This window comes from Felis catus, chromosome B3 (genome assembly GCF_018350175.1).
Source record: "Felis catus isolate Fca126 chromosome B3, F.catus_Fca126_mat1.0, whole genome shotgun sequence".
Taxonomy (NCBI): domain Eukaryota; kingdom Metazoa; phylum Chordata; class Mammalia; order Carnivora; family Felidae; genus Felis; species Felis catus.
The window spans coordinates 46,081,682-46,104,705 of record NC_058373.1 but is presented as its reverse complement, the minus strand read 5'-3'; the positions used below and the strand labels follow the sequence as shown (position 1 = coordinate 46,104,705).

The 23,024-nt window shown below is 48.9% G+C and overlaps 1 protein-coding gene across 1 annotated transcript in view; it reads left to right on the top strand.

Moving 5' to 3' along the window:
- LIPC (lipase C, hepatic type) overlaps positions 1-23,024 on the top strand; it is a 159,913-nt gene that overhangs the window by 123,364 nt on the left and 13,525 nt on the right. The window contains exons 3-7 of the mRNA XM_003987102.6: positions 5,485-5,672; positions 10,864-11,046; positions 11,814-11,931; positions 14,184-14,417; positions 17,242-17,487. Of these exons, the coding sequence (XP_003987151.4) occupies positions 5,485-5,672; positions 10,864-11,046; positions 11,814-11,931; positions 14,184-14,417; positions 17,242-17,487 (969 nt within the window). The remainder of the gene's footprint in view (positions 1-5,484; positions 5,673-10,863; positions 11,047-11,813; positions 11,932-14,183; positions 14,418-17,241; positions 17,488-23,024) is intronic.

The window sequence follows — 23,024 nt, the reverse complement described above, 5'->3', positions numbered from 1 at the left end:
TAATCGTCTCTCAAAACCATAGTCTCATCCCCAGGTTCTTATCACTGGTGTGTCTTTATCTCTTCTAAAGACAGGAGAATGTAACAATTATAGAAGATGCACCCGGGGAAGAAGATACTCCTATCAAATACAATTGGAACGTATTTCCTCACTCATAACAGAATCATGGTGTGTTCTCACAACTTGCTCACAGAGTTGCTGTGAGGTTTACATGAGTTAATGCAAAGAAGACTGTTAGAAAAGTGCCTGGCACAGAGGAAACACTCAATAAATAGTGGCTTAAAAAGTGCAGAAAGTCAGTCTGAATATATATGCATATATAAAGATATATGAACAAGATCACACCTAAGGAGCTAATGATTCTACTTTCAAAAGTCTAGACTAAGAAAATAGTCATAGATTTTCTAGACAAAGATTTATGTATAAAGATGGTCATCAGAGCATTGTTTGTAATAAAAAAAAATACCGAAACAATCTAAATGTCCAACAGTAATGGAATAAGTACACAAACTATGCCACTTTTCAAAAGCATGTTTTTTTTCTTCTTTTAATGTTTGTTTATTTTTGAGAGACAGAGCATGAGCAGGGGAAGGGCAGAGAGAGAGAGGGAGACACAGAATCCGAAGCTGGTTCTAGGCTCTGAGCTGTCAGCACAGAACCCAATGAGGAGCTTGAACTCACAAACTGTGAGATCATGACCTGAGCTGAAGTCGGATGCTTAACTGACTGAATCACCCAGGCACCCCTCAAAAGCATGTTTTTGAAGAATTTGTAATGCTATAGGAAACTTATTAAGACAGGTGAAGAAGGATATGAAACCATTTGCGTCATATGATTTCGATTTTAGATACTCCAAATAAATATCTATGGAACGAATATCTCCACAAGATTAGAAGGAAATACTCCAAACATTACTTGTGTTTTTCTCTCAGTAGTGAGATTCTTTACTCATTTCAGCACTTTTCAAATTATTTATACATATACAATGAGTTTGTATTAATTCTACAAATAAAAGTTAAGACTCTATTACAATTTCACAATTAAAAAAAAATTGCATGAAGTTCTAGACTAGGCCAGTGGCAAGGGACAGAGAAGATAATCCTGAGGATGGGTCCTCACTATTGGGTGACCCGAGAGCATTCTAGAACAGCTCTCTGTTTTCTAGCTTGAGCAATAGGATGGACAAATAATGGTGTTTTGAATCATAGTAGGAAATGTAGAGAGAAAGGAAGAAAAATGGATTGGGAGGAAAGAAAATAAATTCAGTTTGGCTACACTGGGTTCGCAGTACCGAAAGGATCCGCTGGGAGAGGTGCCCAGTCAAGAGCTGGCTACAACACGTGGCTAGAGCCTGAGAAACATTTTGGTATACATGTGGGTATGGGTGACAGCAGTGCATCCTTGACGCCATGGCTCAGCCCAGAATGCACCAGCATTCTCTGTGTTCTGTGAAGGGGACAATCAGACTCTGCCCCCATGGAAACTCAGACACTTGAGCTCTGGAGCTCTACCCCTTCCTGCTACCCAAAATGTGACCTGAAGTGGCCCCTGCCTCCCTCGGTCCCAGAGACGACTGCTGCAATATAGTGAAGAGCCTCACAGAGATTTGCTGTGACTCAAATGCTGTTTGGCACTGTGACTCTCAGAGTCAACCACGTAAAACTTACTACTGCATATTTTGCAGGAATGGTGTTCAAGACAGTGGCCACTGCCTCACCCGATGGACTCCTTACACAATAACATAGAAGGAAACCATCTCAGGCTCAAGGACCAGAAATGTGTGAGCCACTGGACGCCATGAATCCTATAATTGCTCTTGTTTCCCTCTCTGATTTGGCCAAGAAGAAGCTCATAATAAAGTCTGTGGCCTATCTTCAGCAACATTACATGATCACAGTGTGCCTTTTAGAGTACTAATCTATCAGCATTTCTGTCTTTGTTGTTTTACTGCCCTTATTTTCTCGTTGTCCCAATTTTTTCAACTATAAATTTTTGTAAACTACTTAAAGTCTAAAATTTTCTGCCATGTCACACCCACTCACTGATGCCATTTCTATCTCCTAGAGTTGCACAAAAGAATTCTAGGCTCTCTTCTCCATAACAGCCCTTCAACACTCATGTCCTCCACGAAATCTCTTTTTTTTTTTTTTCTAGATACCAGAGTCTCACTTTCTTCAGCAGTTTGTCCTAGATGTGAGCTCCTAAAGCATCTTTCATCCTTCTAGACTCAAATGATGTCTCATCTTCTCTGGACATCTTCTCTAGCCCCTATTCAGGGCACCCCTCCCCTGTAGCACCTACAGCAACCACATGCAATGACTGGTTCTCACACTTGCCTCTCCCACCAGACTGGGGACTCCTGAAAAACAGAGGCGGTGCCCTGTGTGCCTTCAAAGAGTACCTAGCCAGGGCGCAAGGCATAATATAATAAAATATGCTTAATAAGTTTTTGTTGAGGAAATAAATGATTGAATATACACATACATACAACATAACTTCCTCACTCCTATGCGTGCCAAAAGAAAGTCAAGCCAGGAAGAAAAGGGAGAAGCCAGTTCAGTTCAGTTGTTTGAGGGCTTCTCCTTCTGACAGCTGTTTCTCCATAGGACTCTCCCGAAGAGCCTTGAGGCCCTAGACACCCGGCCAAGCTTATTCTCCAGCCAAATCCAGAGTAAATGCACATAAGACAGAATTGGTCCTGAGAGGGCAACTGGGCTAAGTTTTCACAGAAAGAAAGGATCTCACAGATCAAAAATGCAAGATGCTGGATGCTCCAGTTGGTATTTATTTTAACAACACAGCCTCACATAGGTGCTAATTATGTGCCAGGCATTGTTCTGAGCTCTTTACAAATACCTTATTTAATCTTTGTAACAACTTCATGAGATAGGTACTATTTCTATCCCCGTTTTATTGTCATTTATAGTTTTCTTAGCAATTGAGTCAGCTATCCTGAAACGAAGGAAGATATAACTATTCCATCACTAAGTACAAGAAAATTGGTTGCATTTAGTACCAGTGCATACATGGCGGACAAATCAAACCTTAGCCTTTGACCTGAGACCTGGATGCATGGAATACCGCATCATTCAGTAAGCATTTATTGAGCACCTACCAGCACTGCCCTCCGGGAGCTCACAGCCTGGTGGAGGAAACAGCACACACCTAAACAAATAAATTACCAGGTCCCATGACAAGCACATTAGAACCAAAGATGCAATACAGTGCTGGCGGCAAGAGGAAGTAATGATCTCTGACTAGATGAGAAGGCTTCCTGGAGGGTATGATGGCTGAGTTCCATTTTAATGGATGGTCTGGGGCTTACCACAGAGCAGCAGAGATGGGGGAGGGGGGAGTTTGCAAGAGTACAGAGGTGCAGGGAACCACTGGCAGTGGGGAGCAGGAGGGGAGGAGCTGGGGAGCGAGGGATTATCACTGGGTGGTGGCCTTGGCTACAATACTATGAAGCTCAAAGTCACTAATGGATATGATAGTCATTCCTGTTCTAGGAAGATTCTTTGAGAAGCAGTGTGAGAGAGGACGTCATGATCAAACAGAGAGAGAGAGAGAGAGAGAGAGAGGTGTTGGGAGGCTGTTGCAATCAACCAAGCAAGAAACCGTGTGCTCCTGAGCTAGAGAACTGGATTCTAGGCATATTTGGGAACCCAAAGCTTCAGACTGACTGGAAGGCTGGTGTAGGGGATCAAGGTGACACTTCAGCTTCTACTTAGAAGACCGGGAGGGCGGTGCAGGCAGGGAAATGGGGAGCATGAGCTGGGAACCCCCCTGGCAAGGATGAGGACAAGTTCAAGCAGCCTCCAAGCTTGGGAAAGCCAAACGGGTGGCAGACATTTTCTTAATTATCACCGAGCAGTACTGCAGTCTCACTCACATCTCCCTTTAATAAAATATGATGCATTTCACTCTGTCATCATAGTGAAAAATCATTGCCCTTTGCAGGAAATTAATAACCTTTCAAATTAATAACCTTTGGGTAGGAAAATTGGTTTCATTAATACCTCCCCTTGCACTTTGTTAGGTTCATCATCTCTCTATCCTGCTGTCCCCTGAAACCAAAAGCCCAAGACTTAATGTCTGAGAAGCCTGAATGACTTTATGCTCAGAATGAATGGTCGGGATCCTTAGTAATTGGACTCAATTGAATTCACTGACCAAAAATGCTGGTGTGGCCTTATGGCTGCCCCTGAGTCCTGGAGAGCCCACCCTGAGCTGGAAGGGAGGATGAGGGCAACCTTCCCCAGCTCCTAGCCTGATCCCTAATCATGGCAGAAAAGATGTCACCCATCTTGTTGTCACAACCTGAGAAACTAACACCTCCCCGGGCTTCTCCCAGCCCCTGAGCAGAGGCGTCAGTCTTTGGCCAACACCACGGCCTTGACAGCTGTTGGGCTGCCTGACAGAGTTGTGTGACTGCTCACTACCACTCCAAAATGGCTCAAGATCAAGGTCAGGCTCCCCTAAAAGAGAGACTAGAAGGCATTTTGAAAAAACAACAGAAGGTAAAATCTTGAAAACAATCTTTCGCTACCTATCTCATTCTTCCACAGTCTTTGAAAGATTCCAAATGGATACACATTTATCCTTTTCTACTGAAAAACTCCTTAGCAGCAGCCTTATCATCTAGGGCATCAAGTCCAGACTCCCCAGCATCCCAGGGCCCAGGACACTCCAACTGCCCAGCCTTGTCTTTCTCTTCCTCATGCCCACAAGGTACCACCCTCTGAGCCCTATCTCTTCTGTTCCCCCAGCTCAGAAAGCCCTGCTCTCTCTCGCCACCGATGCACCCACCCCCCAAAAGCCCTTGTCCATCCTTCCAGGCAGGATCAGCATCACTTTCCCTGAAAAGTCTTCTCTGAATGTTACTCCCTCCATCAAGCAGAATCAGCCACTCCTTTGAGATCCTCTCTGCCCCAACCCTACCTGGTCTGTGCAAGGCTGCATAGTATAGTTTGACTACAAGTGACAACAGGCTGAGCTACATGAGCAAATGCATAGTGTCATCTAACTAAGGTGCTCTATTCATGGTTTCTGCAGCATAGGGATGTAGGCAATTGGAATCAGAGGGAGTGGGTTCAAATCCTGACTCCACCACTTACCGGCAGTGTGATTTGGGGTGAAATACTCATCTTCCACAACTGCCTCTTCCATATCCCTAGCGTCTCTGAGTTACTCCACTGTCTGACTGGCTGATCCCATAGTCCCCAGGATGGCAGGACGGAGGATCTGGTCCCTCCACCTGTGTGTTCGATTCTCCTCGGTCAGCCTTCATCATCTCCCAGGGGAGAAATGGCCATTCTGCTGGACACGCTCTTTTGGGTTCCCTGAAGCTGCAGTTCGTGCTTACCTCTAGCACCTCACAGCAACCCCGCTGGCTGGTGCTTTTAGAAACTTCTGGGCTGTCCCAGAGCTGGCAGAAGCAGAACAGATGCCAGGGTAAATACTGTCTCCAATCTTATATTCCAGGGCCATTTGGAAGAAGACCGAGAGCCGCTGAAACAAAGGAAGCATCGCAGGAGACAGAGATCAGATTCCTGCTTTTTCAAGAAGAAACGGATAAGGGCTGTCAGATTCGGCTCAATCACCCAGACACGTTACAGCAGTGTGGCTTCAACTCCTCTCTGCCTCTGGTGATGATAATCCACGGGTGGTCGGTAGGAAATGCTGACATGCCTTTTTTCCCTCTGCTTTTACGTTTTCTGTTTTTTTCTCCCTCGTGTGTCCAATTTTAATAAAAAGATAGGAAACCAGTGATAAAAACTTCATGCATAATATTAAAATGTAAAGCACATTCTAATTTTCCAAGTGCTTCCCCACACAGCATCTCATTGATTATCTCAGTGCCATGAATGAGCAGGATAGGGAAAATAGAATTATCTCCACATTTCAGATAATAAAATACGGCTCAAAGAATCACACAGCACACGAAGGCCCATAAGTGATTGCAGTCCATGCAAGTGAATCTGCATGTTTCACAAGAGGAGGTAGGAAGCCACAGAAGACATAGTCTCCCAGTGAAATGTTGCAACTGTAAGGTTTAAATACAGGCGCAAGTAACAGAAACTCAATTGGCAATAGTTCAAATAAACCAGAAGTTTGTTTCTGTTTCACACACTAGTCTGGAGGTATGCAATCCAAGTCCTCAGGGACTTAGCTCATTTCCAGCTTAGTAGTCTGCCATCCTTAAACTGTAGCATTTGTCCTTATAATCCAAGATGGCAGCCAGAGCACCAGTCGTCACATCTTTATTCCAGGTAGCACAATTAGTAAAGGGTGTACACAAAGGAGTCAAGGAGTAGGGTTTTTTTTAAACAGCTTTATTGAGATATAATTCACATACCATGTAACTCATCCATTTAAAGTATACAATCCAATGGCTTTTGCTATAAAAGAGTGGTACTTTTTTGGTTAGCTACCCAGAAGCATCTGTGAAATGCTTCCAGTTACAGTCATTGGCCATAGCTAAGTAGAAATGTGACTGAGACATGCAGCCTCTTAAGGAAAATGTAGCCCTTCTCGGATGCTGAAAATCCTGGACAAAGGGGAGAAAGAATATTGTAGGCAATGACTGAACTCAAACTAAGCAAGGACTTGTCTCCAAGACAAAATTGTACCTCCCTGGCTCCCCCAACAACCCACGATTTGAAGCTCAGTTGACAGCTTGAAACCTCCAGAGATTTGGGGGGTCTATTTCATGACTTGGAAATCTTTCCCTGACTTCTAGTTGAAAAATACTCTTGGGACTCCTGGGTGGCTCGGTCAGTTAAGTGTCTAACCCTGGCTCAGGTCATGATTTCACAGTCGTGAGCCCTGCATTGGGTTCCTCGCTCAGCATGAAATAGAAAAAAGAAAGAAGAAAGAAAGAAAGAAAGAAAGAAAGAAAGAAAGAAAGAAAGAAAGAAAGAAAGAAAGAAAGAAAGAAAGAAAGAAAGAAAGAAAGAAAGAGAAAGGAAGAAATAAAGAGGAAGGAAGGAAGGAAGGAAGGAAGGAAGGAAGGAAGGAAGGAAGGAAGGAAAAGGAAGGAAGGAAGGAAGGAAGGAAGGAAGGAAGGAAGGAAGGAAGGAAGAAAGAAAAAGGAAGGAAGGAAAGAAGGAAAGAAGGAAAGAAGGAAAAGAAAGAAAGAAAGAAAGAAAGAAAGAAAGAAAGAAAGAAAGAAAGAAAGAGGGAGGAAGGAAGGAAGAGAAAGGAAAGAAGGAAGGAAGGAAGAAAGAAAGAAAGGGAAAGGAAGGAAAGAAGAAAGAGAGAAAGAAAAAAGAAAGAAAGAAAGAAAGAAAGAAAGACTCTTGAAACCCTCATCTCTCCTACCGTAGAGAACAAAATGAGCCCCTCAACCCACCAGCCACTCTTTCCACATGTATTCAAGGAGAACCGGCTATGTGCAGGCTCACAGCCCCCATGAACAAAACAGACCCTGTTCCTGGTCTCACGTGGTAGACCACATGGGTATAGCCACGAGGTGGGGTGCTGCCATCGCTACAGGGGAAAGCAGTGGTGACTACAGCCTGCTAGCAGCTTCCCCCTAGGATTCAAAGAGCTCCCACCCTAAGGAAGTGGAGGTTCCTAACACCCCAGGGTCCGCAGTGAGGGTGGTGATGGGTTTTCCTGCTGCTCAAGAAGAGACCTAACATAGATTGAGGCCTTACCGTAAGTGAGACCCTTTACATTATACGTCAACCCATTTAATCACCACACCTCCCTACGAGGTGGGTTAGTCTCTCTCACATCAGGAAAATGCACTCAGAGAGGTCAAGCAGCCACCATGGTCACACAGCCAACAGTGGACACAAATTCACCCAGAACACTCACACTCCAAGTTCACACTCTCAAAGACTCCCAGTTCACTGGGCCTTTGTCAGAGGGGTTTGAATGGGCCCCCCAATTCTGCAGCAGGCTTCACACTGCAAACTCCTAGCTGTGGCTTTCTCCAGCTGGGGTAGGAGCTCAATCCATGCTTCTTTAAGAAAAACAGAGGGCAGAATGCTAAGATCAAACATGTTTTTAAAGGGAACCAAAGAGCAGACTCTCTCCAATGGGAACCCTGCGGGAAGATACGGATTAGAAGGAGGCAAGTCACTGTAGAGAAGAGTTTCCTATTTCTTCAGCTGCTTTAGCCAAACAGACTTTCCTTACAAGAAAACAGAGAGAAAGTGGGAAGGAAGGAATGCATCCAGAGGAGAGATGTGCGAAGGGGTGGAGGAGAAGCTGGAGCTGAGAGCCACCAAGTCACAAAGGCTGCACGCAGCACAGCTGGGGCTTCTTCCAGGTGCTCTCCCTCTGACCCTGCCCACTACACCCTCCCTGCCCCCCTCACCCTCCCTGCCCCCCTCACCTTCCCTGCCCCCCTCACCCTCTCTGCTCCCCTCACTCTTCCTGCCCTCCTCACTCCTCCTGCCCCCATCACCCTTCCTGCCCCCCTCGCCTTCCCTTCCCCCCTCATTCTTCCTGCCCTCCTCACTCCTCCTGCCCCCATCACCCTCCCTGTCTCCCTCACCTTCCCAGCCCCCCTTACCCTCTCTGCTCCCCTCACTCTTCCTGCCCCCTCACTCTTCCTGCCCTCCTCACTCCTCCTACCCCCATCACCCTCCCTGCCTCCCCTCACCCTCCCTGCCCCTTCACTTTCCCTGCCCCCATCACCTTCCCTGCCCCCCTCACCTTCCCTTCCCCCCTCACCCTCCCTGCCCCCCTCACCTTCCCTGCCCCCCTCACCCTCCCTGCCCCCTTCACTTTCCCTGCCCTCAACACCCTCCCTGCCCCCCTCACCTTCCCTTCCCCCCTCACCCTTCCTGCCCTCCTCACTCCTCCTGCCCCCCTCACCCTCCCTGCCCCCCTCACCCTCCCTGCCCCTTCACTTTCCCTGCCCCCATCACCCTCCCTGCCCCCCTCACCTTCCCTTCCCCCCTCACCCTCCCTGCCCCCCTCACCTTCCCTGCCCCCCTCACCCTCCCTGCCCCCTTCACTTTCCCTGCCCTCAACACCCTCCCTGCCCCCCTCACCTTCCCTTCCCCCCTCACCCTTCCTGCCCTCCTCACTCCTCCTGCCCCCCTCATCCTCCCTGCCCCCATCACCCTCCCTGCCCCCCTCACCTTCCCTGCCCCCCTCACCCTCCCTGCCCCCTTCACTTTCCCTGCCCTCATCACCCTCCCTGTCCCCCTCACCTTCCTGGCCCCCCTCACCCTCTCTGCTCCCCTCACTCTTCCTGCCCCCTCACTCTTCCTGCCCTCCTCACTCCTGCCCCCATCACCCTCCCTGCCTCCCCTCACCTTCCCTGCGCCCCACTTAGACTCCAGCAACACTCAACTGCTTGGAGCTCCTTCCACTCTCCTGTGATTTCTCTCCTCTTGGCCTTGGCTCAGGCTGTGCTTTCTGCCTACAGTGTTCTCCCTCTTCTCCTTCGGAACAGTATCCATTATATGTAAGGTGCTCCAAAAATATTTGTTAACTGAATTAATGACTAAATAAGTATCTTGTTTACAAAATGCTACATGAAGATAGCAGGGTTTTCTTACCAGGGTCTTTTACCAGAATGCACTCTTCATTCTTAAAATCTAGATGGGAATATATCTATTACTACTAGTAATAACAACAACATAGCTGCATCGCTATGTAAATAACTATTAACATAACTGCATAACTAAATAACTCTGCATAACTAACATCTCCTGAGTGCTTACTACATTCCAGGCACCGTTCTAAGTGCTTTCCATCTATTAACTGATCTCATCTTCACGACAATCCTGGAAAAAGCGCTATTATTTTCCCCACTTCCAGATGGGGAAACTGAGGCATGGAAAAGTTAACTAACTTGCCTAAGGTCACGCAGCTAGTAACTGACAGAGTCTGGATTTGAACCCAAGGTGCCCTACGCACACGAAAAGCACTGGGTGAACATGAGTAAGTGGACGCACCTGACCTCGGAATGACCTGCCGCGTCATCAGTATTGTTCTCCAGCCTCGCCTCCCACTGTCTAGTCTTGAGCTACACCAGACTCTTCCCCTAAACGTCCCGTGGGGCCCTTTCCTAACTCTGTGTGCTCTTCCTTCTGCCTGGACCACCCTAGACAGCCATGCCCCACACTCACCAGCCCACCCTTATTCTTGTAAGTGAACTCCTATTTGTCCTTGCAGGCGCAACACAAATGTCTTTGTTCTGTGAGCCTGTCAGGAGTGCCCTGCAGGCTGGTTCTCAAACAAGGCGCACACACAGAAAGTTTCTCCATAAACGGGTATTGAGCTCCTGCCATGCTCCAGCCCATGGTGCTTTATTCCCTCGAAAGCGAGCAGATGAGTGGGCCAGAGGAGAGCAAAGGAGCGGGGATTCAGAGCCGTAGCTGTGGCCATGGCCCAGCAGGCCTCCCTCCTGGAGCCAAAGGTACCAGGGCTGATGCTCAAAGGATAGGTCAGCTTTAGCACCTGGTTACACAGACTTTTCCATGATTTTAAGGCTCAGAAACTCTTAAAATAGGGACACATTAAGAGAACAGCTCTCAGTTGGAGGCCAGGGGTAGCCCCCAGGGGACATTTGGCAAAGCCTGGAGGCATTTTTGGTTTTCACAGCTTGGCGGGAAGGGTACTGCTGGCACCTATGTGGCAGAGACCAGAGATGCTGCTAGATATCCTACAACGCACAGGACAGCCCCCACAAGAAGAAGGATCTGGCCCAAAATGTCAGTAGTGCCAAGGTCGAGAGACCCCTCCCTCCCCCCACCCCGAAGCCTTTTTTTCTGGAAAGAAGGATCCAGCATTAGTTAGCCAAGACTTGGAGAATTTAAAAAGTGAAGGGAGAGAAAGAAGAGGCCCCTCTGGCCCCTCCTGGTTACACTGACTACTCTGTGGGCCCACGTGCAGGTGGATGGCTTTCTGGAAGACTGGATCTGGCAGATGGTTGCCGCACTGAAGTCTGGAATGGCCCAGCCAGTGAACGTGGGGCTGGCAGACTGGCTCACCCTGGCCTACCACCACTACACCATGGCTGTCCACAACACCCGCCACGTGGGCCGCGAGGTGGCCGCTCTCATCCGGTGGCTGGAGGTGAGCCCTGCCCCGGCCTCCCCTTCCCTCCCTTCCTCTCCCTTCCCAGAAGTGTCAGTGAATTAAGCTGGTCTCCAAGCAGCCCAGGCGGGAGGACCGCTCGGCTAACCCTGTAGAAATGGGAGGGCAGGGGTGGAGATGGGACATCAGGGCTCCCTCAGATGCCTTGCTTAAACCCCTATTTTGCAGAACTATCTTCCCCTCTCCCATCCACTGTTTCTTTTATGCTCACTCCCTAGGATGTGCTGAGGGATCTAAACATACCCGTAACACCATCAAACCCCACACAAATGAACAGGATCACTGTGCAAGGCATTAAGGTGCTAATAAAGGCAGGCAGAGGGGCAGCATCACCAGGCAGGGTCCCAGGTAGCTGAGACTGAAAGATGGGAGCCAGCAAAAGTGAGAAACCAGGGGCGCCGAGGTGGCTCAGTCGGTTAAGCATCTGATGTCCGCTCAGGTCATGATCTCACAGTTCGTGAGTTCAGGCCCCATGTGGGGCTCTGAGCTCCCGGCACAGAGCTTGTTTTGGATTCTGTGTCTCCTTCTCTCTCCCTGTCACCTGCTTGTGCGCTCTCTCTCTCTCAAAATGAATAAACTTAAAAAAAAAAAAAGGGTGAGAAACCAGTTTGGGTCTGGAGGATGAATTAAGCACCTCATTTGCCACCCAGCGTAAAGAACAGGGTGGGAGCCAAGAACAAGCTGGACCCACAGGAGGTTACTGTCCAGCAGCTCTCCCCTGTAACCATCTTGCCTCTGTCTTCCAGGAATCTGTTCAATTTTCTCGAAGCAATGTACACCTAATTGGGTACAGCCTGGGTGCACATGTCGCAGGATTCGCTGGCAGTTACATCGGCGGAAAGCACAAGATCGGGAGAATTACAGGTAACCGTGCCTGATAACTAACAACCACGGGGGGCGGGGAGAGGGGGGCAGGGGGAGGGGCGGGGGTGGTCGTGTGCAGGACCCGCTTCTACAGCAGTCCCGTAATTACCAGGTCCCCAGCTTCCTTCACGCGGCGCCGGCGTTCACGGGAAGACTGGTTACAGGGCGTCAAACATGACCACTGTCACAGACTGCTGTTCCTCGAGCATTCAGAATAAATTACAGCCTCAACTTCTGGTGCCTCTCCTCCAACAGGTGCCTCTCGTAGTCATGCCAAATAGGACCTAAAAAGTAGGCTTTCTATACACTGTTCTACCAGCAAAGAGTTTTTCAACCTATAGTTTAAAAAGCCCAATATGAGCAAGTTAAAAAATCACAGGCTGAACTGTGCAGTAACATCGGCCACGTTTGTGCCTCAGTTTCCACGTTTGTGAAACATACGGGTCTTACTCTGGGACCTATTTGGACTGAGGCGGGAGCTCTACACTCACTTGGGAACGGCCCCAGATACCCAGGAAGAACTGGGGTTGTGTGAGAAGGTCTTTCCCCCCAGGCATCATAGGCACCAACCTCATCCCCCATGCTGCCCCACAGTTCTGTTTTTGAAGAACACGTATCACCAGATATTTTCCTAACCAAGTCCCCAAGGCCCCCAGATACCCACAGGACGAAACTCAGAAAGTCCAAACAAGGCCCCAGAGTTCTCCGACCTCCCCTCCAGCCGTTCCCTCCCCGTAGTCCCAGGCGTCCATGACACTAGGTCTTTCTCCACTTCACAAACATGCCTTTGCCTCCTATGCTTCTGGGCCTTTGCATGTCCTTTTCTTTTTGCCTGGAACTTTTTACTACCACTTACCCGCCCAGCCCTGGTCTAGCTACCAAACTCCTACTCATCCTTCAAGACCTAGCACGTCAAAGCAATAATACTTCACAGGCTAAAACAATTCAAAGGAAATTTGAGATGACTAGCGTTGTTGTGGCCTTTAATTTTATCAAGTCAGAACATTTTTGGCAGCTGACATCTATGATTCCCATTACTTCACCAAAGAAGAGGTTAAAAGATAATGGCAGACATTTAAAAGAAAGAAATTTGTCATTGTGAGAACTCACTTCCTCACCCTTATTTATTTTTTTTTTTATCTTGCTGGTGACTGGGGAGCCCTGCTTCACAGGCCACTGTTCATGGCCCCACCTCTGTGATTTAACCCTCCATAGGCTGGGGGTGAGCAGACCTTCCACAGAAGGCCAATGAGACCCATTGCCAAGCAACCAGGCCTCAAAGGCTAAGTCAGAACCGCAGGGAGGTGACCCCAGGCCCCAGCACCCTCTCCACTCTGGCTGGCGTCATGGGCCACATCAGGCATTATTAGCCAGGCTCACTCATGTCAGAGGCGGCAGGACAGCTAATCACTGCTGTCATCTCATACTCATACCCATGAAGAACAGAATAAAATCACACCAAGACATCTTTCATTTGTAACCATGGGTGAGAGCTGGAGACAGGCGCTCTCACCGCCCCCTATCAATTCCTTCACCCCCAACAGGGATGGAAGCTAGGGCTGATGTGGGACATCAAAGGGCCTTGCGGTGAAGGTGAAGGAAAAAAGACAGAGGAAAAACTCTGAGTGCATAAATACTCCCCAACCACAGTCAGCCAGGAGCTGCGCTCAGTCTCATGCACACACATCTGTCACTTGACCAGAGCTCTGAGCCGTCCTATTTGCTCATGACATTTTCACCGGGGAACAGTGATGTCCCAAGGCTGTTCTGGACATTCCAAGGAAATGACACTGGTGTAGGAGAAAAGCCAGCTCATTTAGGGAAATTGTTGACAACATACAGGCAAATAAACTCCTTCTTTGATGGGCAGGTTAGAACTACTTACAATAAGCACAGCGGGCTTTTTTTTGTATGCAAACAGATGCTCTTGAAAGTAGCTTGAGAGGTACTTAAAATTGATTCGCTTAAATAAATCAAGCATTCCCTCATAACCTTATTTCTACCACTGGATAGTTCCAGCAGACCTCTCTCCCCATTAGATAACGCACAGCCTGTGTCTAATTTTCGGCACCATGAATTACTGTGGTTTTACTGCGAAAGGTTATAGCAAGATTTTCTAGAGAAAGCTTATCCCCTAGGATTTTCTTCTTCCTGCTAGCTCATGAATGTATAATAACATCAAAAAACTAAAAAGGGCATTCTCCTTGTGTCCCCTTGCTTCCACCTAACCCTTACCGTTGCTTTCCTGTTAGGGCTGGATGCCGCGGGCCCTCTGTTTGAGGGATCTTCACCCAGTGACCGTCTTTCACCAGATGATGCCAATTTTGTGGACGCCATTCACACCTTTACCCGGGAGCACATGGGCCTGAGCGTGGGCATCAAACAGCCCATAGCACACTATGACTTCTACCCCAATGGGGGCTACTTCCAACCTGGCTGCCACTTCCTACAGCTCTACAAACACATTAGCAAGCACGGCTTAAATGGTGAGAAGGAGGGCCAGGCCGAGAGCACTAGCCTGCATTGGCTTCTACCTCCCACACCTGTATGCCGCCCCCAGACCCAGTGAATCTCCAGCTCTGTGGGACTCTGGGAACCGTTGAGCAAGGGTCGGCGCCCAGGGTATATGGTCACCAAACCCACTAGGAGAGAGGGCTTGTGGGAGTGGGAAAGGGCTGGTGTCCCCCCAGGAGGCCCTCCTCTTAACTGGCAGTGGTTACTGGAGGCTAAGTTCCGACGGTGAGCTGGGGAGCCCCAAGAAGGAATCCCTGCCTCTTAGCCCCACCCAGTGTATGCAACAAAGTCTTTCCAGGGGTACTACCCCTTCTGAAGGTGGAGTCCTGATGCCTGTGGTTATTTCTCCTTCTCTAGAAGCTTCCTCACCCCGGGGGACTTTCTCTATTCTGGGGCACATGAGGACGCACTTAATCGAGCATAGCTTCTTGATCCTTGGTCTGACTGGAGTGGCAGTACCTCTTCCACTCTCATGAGGTTTCATCTAGCAGGTCCCACAGGACCTTACTGGGATTCTTCGGATTCAAAGTTCAGCTCTAATTTGTTACTGCCTTTCCACTGGGGCAGGAACTGGATTGTGGCATGATCTGGGCTGTGATCCCACTTCTCTCTCAGATCTGAGACTGAACCAATAACATGCACATTGACAACATGCACAGGATTAACGAACAAAACTGTCAGCAAAACTCATACATTCCATAAGCATTCCAAATTTCTCATTATTATAAAATATCATCCTGATGAAAACATGCCAACTCACACTAAGCCAGCTGGAGACCTCCACCCCCGCATACCTTCTTCTCACCTCCATCATCCCAAACCAAGCTGAGAACATGCTCTCTTGTGATTATATCACCACCTTCACCTCTCCAGCATCAGAATGACCTTCACACTCAACATTATCTCATTTTGGCCAGCATCCCAGCCTTCCACCAGCCCACGCCTTACAGAACCTTCTGGGAACTCCCCCTCACCATTCCTTACATACCCCTCCCATTAGTGTCCCTCCAGTCATTCACGGGTCCTGTTCCATCACCAGCTGACCAACCAGCCTCTTCCCAGATCTACTCCCTCCCAACGCTCAACACAGGCCTCTAGGATTAGTAACTAGTTGCCTAGTTAAGTAGTAGTTTTAAGTACCTCTCTGACCACTTAGTGCCATTTGCTCTCTTGTACTAACCTTCAAAGTGATGGAACCAAGTATGTTTATTTTGCTTGCCCAGCTTTGAGTTGGTTTTTCTCAGTTTTCTTCACCTTTAAGTTTAAAAGCGATCCCATTCTCTGGGCACCTGGGTGGCTCAGTTGGTTAAGCGACCGACTTCGGCTCGGGTCATGTTCTCGGGGTTTGTGGGTTCAAGCCCCATGTCAGGCTCTATGCTGACAGCTCAGAGCCTGGAGCCTACTTGAGATCCTGTGTCTCCCGCTCTCTCTGCCACTCCCCTGTTCACGCTCTGTGTCTCTCAATGATAAATAAATGTTAAAAAAAAATTTTTTTAAAGCGATCCCGTTCTGGGGTGGTTCTCCCGACACACCTGAACAGAAGGTAGTTTGGTAACTGCTTTCGCACCTCAACACCTCCTGGCTAGGTGAGCTTGAATGAGTTAGTGAATGCCTTTGAAGCTCCATTTTCTCATCTATAACAGCTGCCTCAAGGAGCGGTGGGGAAGATTCAGAAAGTGGATGAGTGAAAGCCCTCAGCATGGTACCTGCCTCATAGTAGGTGCACAACAAATGCAGCACTAGTCCAAGAATTAAGGTGTCCAATCTTGGCAGTTAGCCTTCAATACCTTTAGGCAGAGTGACCTGTGCTGTACCTCCACATCAGGTACTTTACATACCTTATGGTGGTTCTTCAACATTCCTTAGGAATAATTTATTAAAGACTAGGTTAAGATTTGGAGAGTTAAAAACAAAAAAAGGTCAAAAATCCATGCTAGATAAACTTCCTAAACTTGCTGTTTTGGTTTAGGCCCATGCAAACCTGGTTGCTAGGATGTATCCTTCTAGAGGCCAGTCCCCTTGCTGGTTTTATAGGCCAGTTACCCAATGGAGGCAAGGGATGCTTTAGGGCAGAGAGTAGACATTGTGGGAGAGACCTCAGTTTTCACCAGACCATTAGCTGAGCCCCCAGAGTAACTTGGCAGTCATTTTCCTCGCTTTGTTAAGAGACATTCCACACAAGCCTGTTCCAGCTAATTCAACCCAAGGCATCAGCCCGTGCACATTTTTAACCATTTAAGACATAAACATATATTTTTTTAAGGTTATTTATTTATTTTGCGAGAAAGCGAGTGTGAGCAGGGGGAGCGGGGAGCAGGCAGGCAGAGAGAGAGAGGGAGAGAGAGAATCCCAAGTAGGCTCCACACTGTTAGCAAGGAGCCTGACGCTGGGCTCAATCTCATGAACCGTGAGATCATGACCTGAGCCGAAACCAAGAGTAGAATTCTTAACCGACTGAGCCACCCAGGCGCCCCAAGACATAAATATCTTTTTAATAAACTACACTACCCTGTTTTCTTAAATAATTCAGTATTTTCTTGGTGACTTAGGCTTCCTATTCAAACACCAGGGTGCCCTCAGGAGCCCCCCACCCCTGAGGTGCCTGGGGTGACAACTCTCCACCACGTGACTGGGAGGGGTCCACTGCTGTAGTTTTCAGTCAATGAGTGGGTCAGCCTCAGCAACCGCCCCCCTCCTTCCCAACATGCCACTGATCTGTGCTGAAAACAATCATCCTTTGGGTTGGGGGTACTTTGGATCGAGGGGTGATAACGTCCTTCCTGCCCTGTGTTGCAGCCATCACTCAGACCATAAAATGCTCCCACGAGCGCTCAGTACACCTCTTCATCGACTCCCTGCTGCACGCCAGCATGCAGAGCACGGCATACCAGTGCAGCGACATGGGCACCTTCAGCCAGGGCCTGTGCCTGAGCTGCAAGAAGGGCCACTGCAACACGCTGGGCTACCACGTCCGCCAGGAGTGGCAGGGCAAGAAGAGCAAGAAGCTCTTCCTCGCGACGCGGGCCCAGTCCCCCTTCAAAGGTGAGTGTGGGTGGCCCATGAGGCAGCCACTCATCGGCAGGGTCAGAAGTTCCCCCAAGTCTTTTCCTGTGGCTACTTCAGGCTCTGCTCTTTCAGTGCTTCTGAAGCCAAAGATTCCAGACGGTGATGTGGACACGGCCTCTCTCTCGTGTCCACCTTGCTGCCAAGTGCTAGGAGGAGAAAACTTGATACTTTCTGGAACAATCCTTGGGTCAGCCTCTCTTCATCCATCCATGTTCACGGTGCCCTAGAACGTTAGATCCGGAAGGCCCTGAGCAGTTACTCTGACCACCCAGGTCTCACTGTGCAGGGACCTGGAGGTGTCTTCAAACCCCAACTAGAACCAAGTGCTCTCAGCTCTGCTCACAGCCTCCATGGAAAAAAAAAAAAGAAAAAAAAGAAAAAGAGCAAGGCTCCAGGCTATGTTTATAGCTTCTCATTTCCTCTAGAGTTTGGATCAGCCGATCTTACAGGGCATTACTGCTCTACTGAGACCCTCCCAAGATGAAGTTTGGCTTCTTCCAACTTTCCCAATCAGATCCTTAACCTCAGGGCAGAAACCAAGCCCCGACCACTCTGGGTTGAACCAGAGGTCAGAGCCGTGGCCTCGTTTGGGGCTGGAGCCAGCAGAGAAATGCTCCAGTGAAGCCAGAGTCGTGTCCTCCATGAGTGAACAAGCTGACATCTGTTGCTATTAACATTTCTGTCTAATCCTTTAAACAGCTCGTGAGTGATTTAGCGTCTTACTGTTTCACTGCACATGCTCACCGGTGCCGGGAGGAGCTCGGCCCTGCACTGTTTGATTATTACTGTGCAGAATATTTGTAGCTGCAGAAGGTGAACATGCCATCACCACCACTTTGCATTTATGTGCACCGCGTTTTATACAAAACATCAGATGCAGCCATCAACTCTTTGTGGTCCCCACAGCAGCCAAGCAAGGTCGGCAGGGCCGGTTATGATCTCATTTTAAAGAGGAGGGAAGCACAGCTTGGGTGGAGTGACCCGCCCACGGCCATACAGCCTGGAAGGAGGCCAAGAGCCAGGTGCATCCGACCCCCAGCCTCTATTCCTTTTATTATCACACTAGCAAGTTCAAGTTCCCAGGCGATTTATTTTTTAGGCACAGGATTCCTGTTTATCTGAACTTCTGCTCTCTAGCCAGATTTCCCTTCCGTGAAGCCCAGGAATGACAGAAATCCGCTGTGGGCAGCCGATAGCTTCTGAGAGCATTATAGTGAAGGTGGACCTTTCCTGCCTGAGGGGCCAGAGGGTCCCCTCTGCTGTCTGACCCTTTGGGGGTGGAGGAGGGAAAGGTACCACCCCGGATCAGGCGAGGGAACTTGGAAGGCCTCCTGCTTAAGGGAGCTTTCCCACCCCAGGCTGCCAATTAGACACTCATTTGGGTTAACCAGCTCCTCTTTTAAACGGCAAAGCTGCCTGGAGTGATTAAGCCCCTCCGATAATCACATTTCTCTGGATCTACTTTAAATCGTGGAATGTTAGCATTTCTAGAGACTGTTCTACCCTGCCATTTCATGGATGCAGACACCCAGGCCCAGATGGGGGAAATATTTGCCCAGGGACACAAAGTAAATTTCTGGTAGTCAGCATTTAGATCTGGACCTCCAAACAACTGGCTGAGTGATTTTTTTACCTCAGTAATCTGCCCCTGGTCTGTTCGTGTGGGTGAAGGAGGGAGGAGAGAAGAGGGGGAAGGCTTTGTTTTCTCCTTGACATCAGCTGAGAAGAAAGGAGGCCATTTTTCACCTTCCAGAGCTGAGGTGTGTGTCTGAAGTGAAGAGTTTGGTCTAGTCAGAGGACATCTATGGGAGGCTTAGAACTGGGGGTGCCATGGGGGGCGGGGGCAGGCAAGCACACAGAGAAGGAAGAGGGGAGGGGAAGACCAGTAGACACAGCCAGGCTGAGTTCCTTCCTTTTACCAAGGACCCACATGCCCGACCACCACACACCACTGGTGTGAGCTCACAGGGCTCTCTTTCCTATGAAGGAGGACCAGAGAGTTGCATTAGGGCAGCACCACCCCACCCCAGCAGCTCCCAAAAGCCAATGTGTTCATCCATTCATTCATTTTTCAAGCATAAGTTGAGCCAGAGTAGGCAGAGTCCCTCCTTCACAGGGCTCAGTGGAGACCAGCCACCTCCCACATGTCGACGCTCAGCACTATCCCATGAAGATGGGCCATGAGTCACTTGGAGACAAAAATCAGGTGTCTTTATTGCCAACTACTGATCTTGCTCCAGACACTTGTGATGTTCACGGGACCCACGAGGCCAGTGATACGGAGGCTATGAGGCAGGACTGTCTGAAACGGTCAGAACTCACGTTGGCCTCTAACCGAGACTCCTGTGACAAGCTGTAACCTGCACTACACCCTCCCTTCTTTGGGGCCTCCAAATCCTCCCTGGTTCTGCTTCAGTCCTTCCAGTGAGCAAAATCCTATTCTGTTCGTTGTTGGGGAGCAGCATCCCTGGAGTCACATCAAGCTGTCCTAGGTATGGCCAGAAATCATCCCCCGTTGAGACTGCCTGGTCAGGAGCAGCTGCTCATGGGACACTGCGGTCCATATAATGCTGCATCATCCAGTATGGTAGCCGCTCATCATATGTGGTGATTTAAATTACTTAGAATGAAATACGATCAAAAATTCGATTCCCCAATCACACCGCCTTCCAAGTGCTCAAATAAGTGGCCGCAAGATCAGAGACCACAAAAATGGATCACTTCCATCATCGTAGAAAGTTCTATCGATGATACTGGCACGAGGCCTTTAATCTAGGCCCCCATAACTACACCTCTCTCCACCCATCATGGTCATGATCATCTCTGACTTGGGCCCCCCAAACCTATTTCTCTGGTATTTGATGAATACTTATAGATTCTTAAAAGAAGAGACTTGCCCAACCCTGGTTACAGAGAACCCGTAATTCATATTTTTTAAGAACATCTAATTGTACGATATATTTTAGTGCAGGATCTGGCCGGGCAAGATAAACATCACCTCCTGATTGTAGCTTCACAAAGGGTGACTAACTTAACCCTCCCACCTCTGCCTCCCAAGATATTTCAACAAAACCATCAAAGGATCTGTTTCCTACAACTGCTGGCTTGCCAGAACCCAGCGCCCACTGGGAGAACACACAGCAGCGGAAGAGAACGGGGAGAGTGACGCAAGGCAGTTTATTGTCCACTTCCATTTTCAGTCTCGCAGGAAGAACCCTCACCAGTCCGGGAGCTTGTGTTTTGCTTTGTTTGTTTGTTTGTTCGTTTTTATTTGAAAGAGAGAGAAAAAAAAGCACAGGAGCACACTCCAGCAGGGGAGAGACACGGTCGTGGAGAGGTGAACAGAGAGAGGGAGAAAGAGAGAGAGAGAGAAGAGAGAATCCCAAGCACAGAGCCCAATGTGGGGCTCAATTCCACAACCCTGGGATCATGACCTGAGTCAAAATCAAGAGTCAGATGTTCAACCAACTGAGCCACCCAGAGGCCCCTAGAAGCCTGGCTTCCAAGAGAGAAGAGAGGGGAACATATCCATCCTGAGGAAGTCCTGCTTAGCAAAGGCCACATCTAATTAATCCTCCTGGGGTAGGATGAGGCCACTAGGAGGTGAGGAAGGTGGTGTTTAAGGGGGCCTATTCTGTCCAGGCTCCATGAAGGGTATGTCGTACTCCTTTATCATTTAATCCTTGCAACAACCCAAACAGGGAGACAGGGAGACAGAGATTGAGACGGGTGGGGCTGGGAACGAATTATGGTGAATTTCCCAATAAATAAATTGAGATTCAGAGAGATTAAGGCTTCCCATAGTCACACAGTTTGTGAGTAGCAAATGCAGCATGTGACCCCAGGTCGCGCTGATTCCATGGCCCTTGCTCTTCCCCTTCACGTGGCCTCCTGAGCATAGCACCAAGGCAGGTTCTTCCCCTCTCTCTCCCTCTCTCTCTCTCTCTCTCCCTCTCCCTCCCTCCCCCTCCCCCTTCTGCTCTCCCTATCCCTGTTCCTCTCCCTCTCTCCCTACACTCTGAGCCTCATCCCACCTAGGCGAACTTCCTTGAGTACTCTTTCCTCCTGGCTGACCAGACAAGGGGGGGGGGGGGGTGGTCTGTCTGTCTTTGGCTTCTCTCGATGACTTCTTTGGAAGGTTTTTGCTGATTTCCACGGAGAGGTCTAGAAAAACTCATGGGTGAGTAGACACAGCACAGGCTTGAGATTGGGAATAAGGAATGTCCAGAATTTGGCTTTGCTGCCAACCTTATACGTGACCTTGACCTAGTGACAAAACCTGTGTGGGCCTGTTTCTTCAGCCACAAAGTGATCGTATGTGGCTGAGCACGGGGGTGAGCCACTAAAACTGGCACCTATGGGTGCAGCTCGGAACCGTGCCTGCTAAGGTCTGTGTATAGGAAGGGAGTAGGTGTCACTGGGTTAACACGTTCTACAAGTCGGGCGCTTTTATACCTGCCGTCTCATCACATCCTCACAACAACTCTGTGACAGTGCTCTACATGCCCATTTTACACATGAGGAAACTGAGCTTCAGAGAGGGTACGAGGGCTCATGGCCATGTGGCAGTAGGTGCGAGAGAGAGGATTCCAGCCCCTCAGTTGAGGGCTCTTATTGCCCTCTCATGTGAAGCATTTAGGGCACAAACAGCAGGGTGCCACTCCTTACCACACACACACTCCCTCATCTCCAACCCCAGCAGAAGAGGCAACTGCCCACAGAAAGGGGAAGTGTCCAGGCTCATGACAACAGGGTGTCAGGGAGGAAAATTTTTCCTTGACCCTTTTGAGGTTCTTTTGAAAAAATTTTTTTAATATTTATTTATTTTTGAGAGAAAGAGCGCGTGCGAAAGTGCGCTTAAGCAGGGGAGGGGTAGCGAGAGAGGGAGACAGAGTCTGAAGCAGGCTCCGGGCTCTGAGCTGTCGGTGCAGAGCCTTATGCAGGGCTCGAACACACAAAATGTGAGATGGTGACCTGAGCCAAAGTCAGACGCTTACCGACTGAGCCACCCAGGTGCCTCAACACTTTTTAGGTTCTTTTGGCTGGTCTCTTAATTAAGTTCACATCAAACAGATTTGCAGGAGAAGACCGTCATTTTATATGTACTAGAACCTCACATAGACACGAGAGATTTAAAGAAGTCAAACATCTGAGGCCTCTTATAAGGAGAAGGGAGCAGGCTAAGGGGCTTCAAAGAGAAGGAAATTAATTTCCAGGAAGATGGGAAGATGTTTGGGAAACAAATGCTTGTCACACCAAGCAGAGGCAATGGGACACAGAGAGGAATCAACCAACAGGCCCGTCTGAGCTCTGGCTTACCACACCTCACCCGGACTCTGCACCTCTCTGCTGTGGGAGCTCTCTTCCTGCACCAGCTCCCCTCTCCAAATTCTTTGGGGCAAATAAGGGGGAAGCAAGAAGCTCTTCCCGAGTCTTTTGGGCCTTGATTGTCTTCGGCTCAAAATCACCCACGTGCCAAAGTAGCACATTTGGGAGAGGCTCGTTCGGGAGTG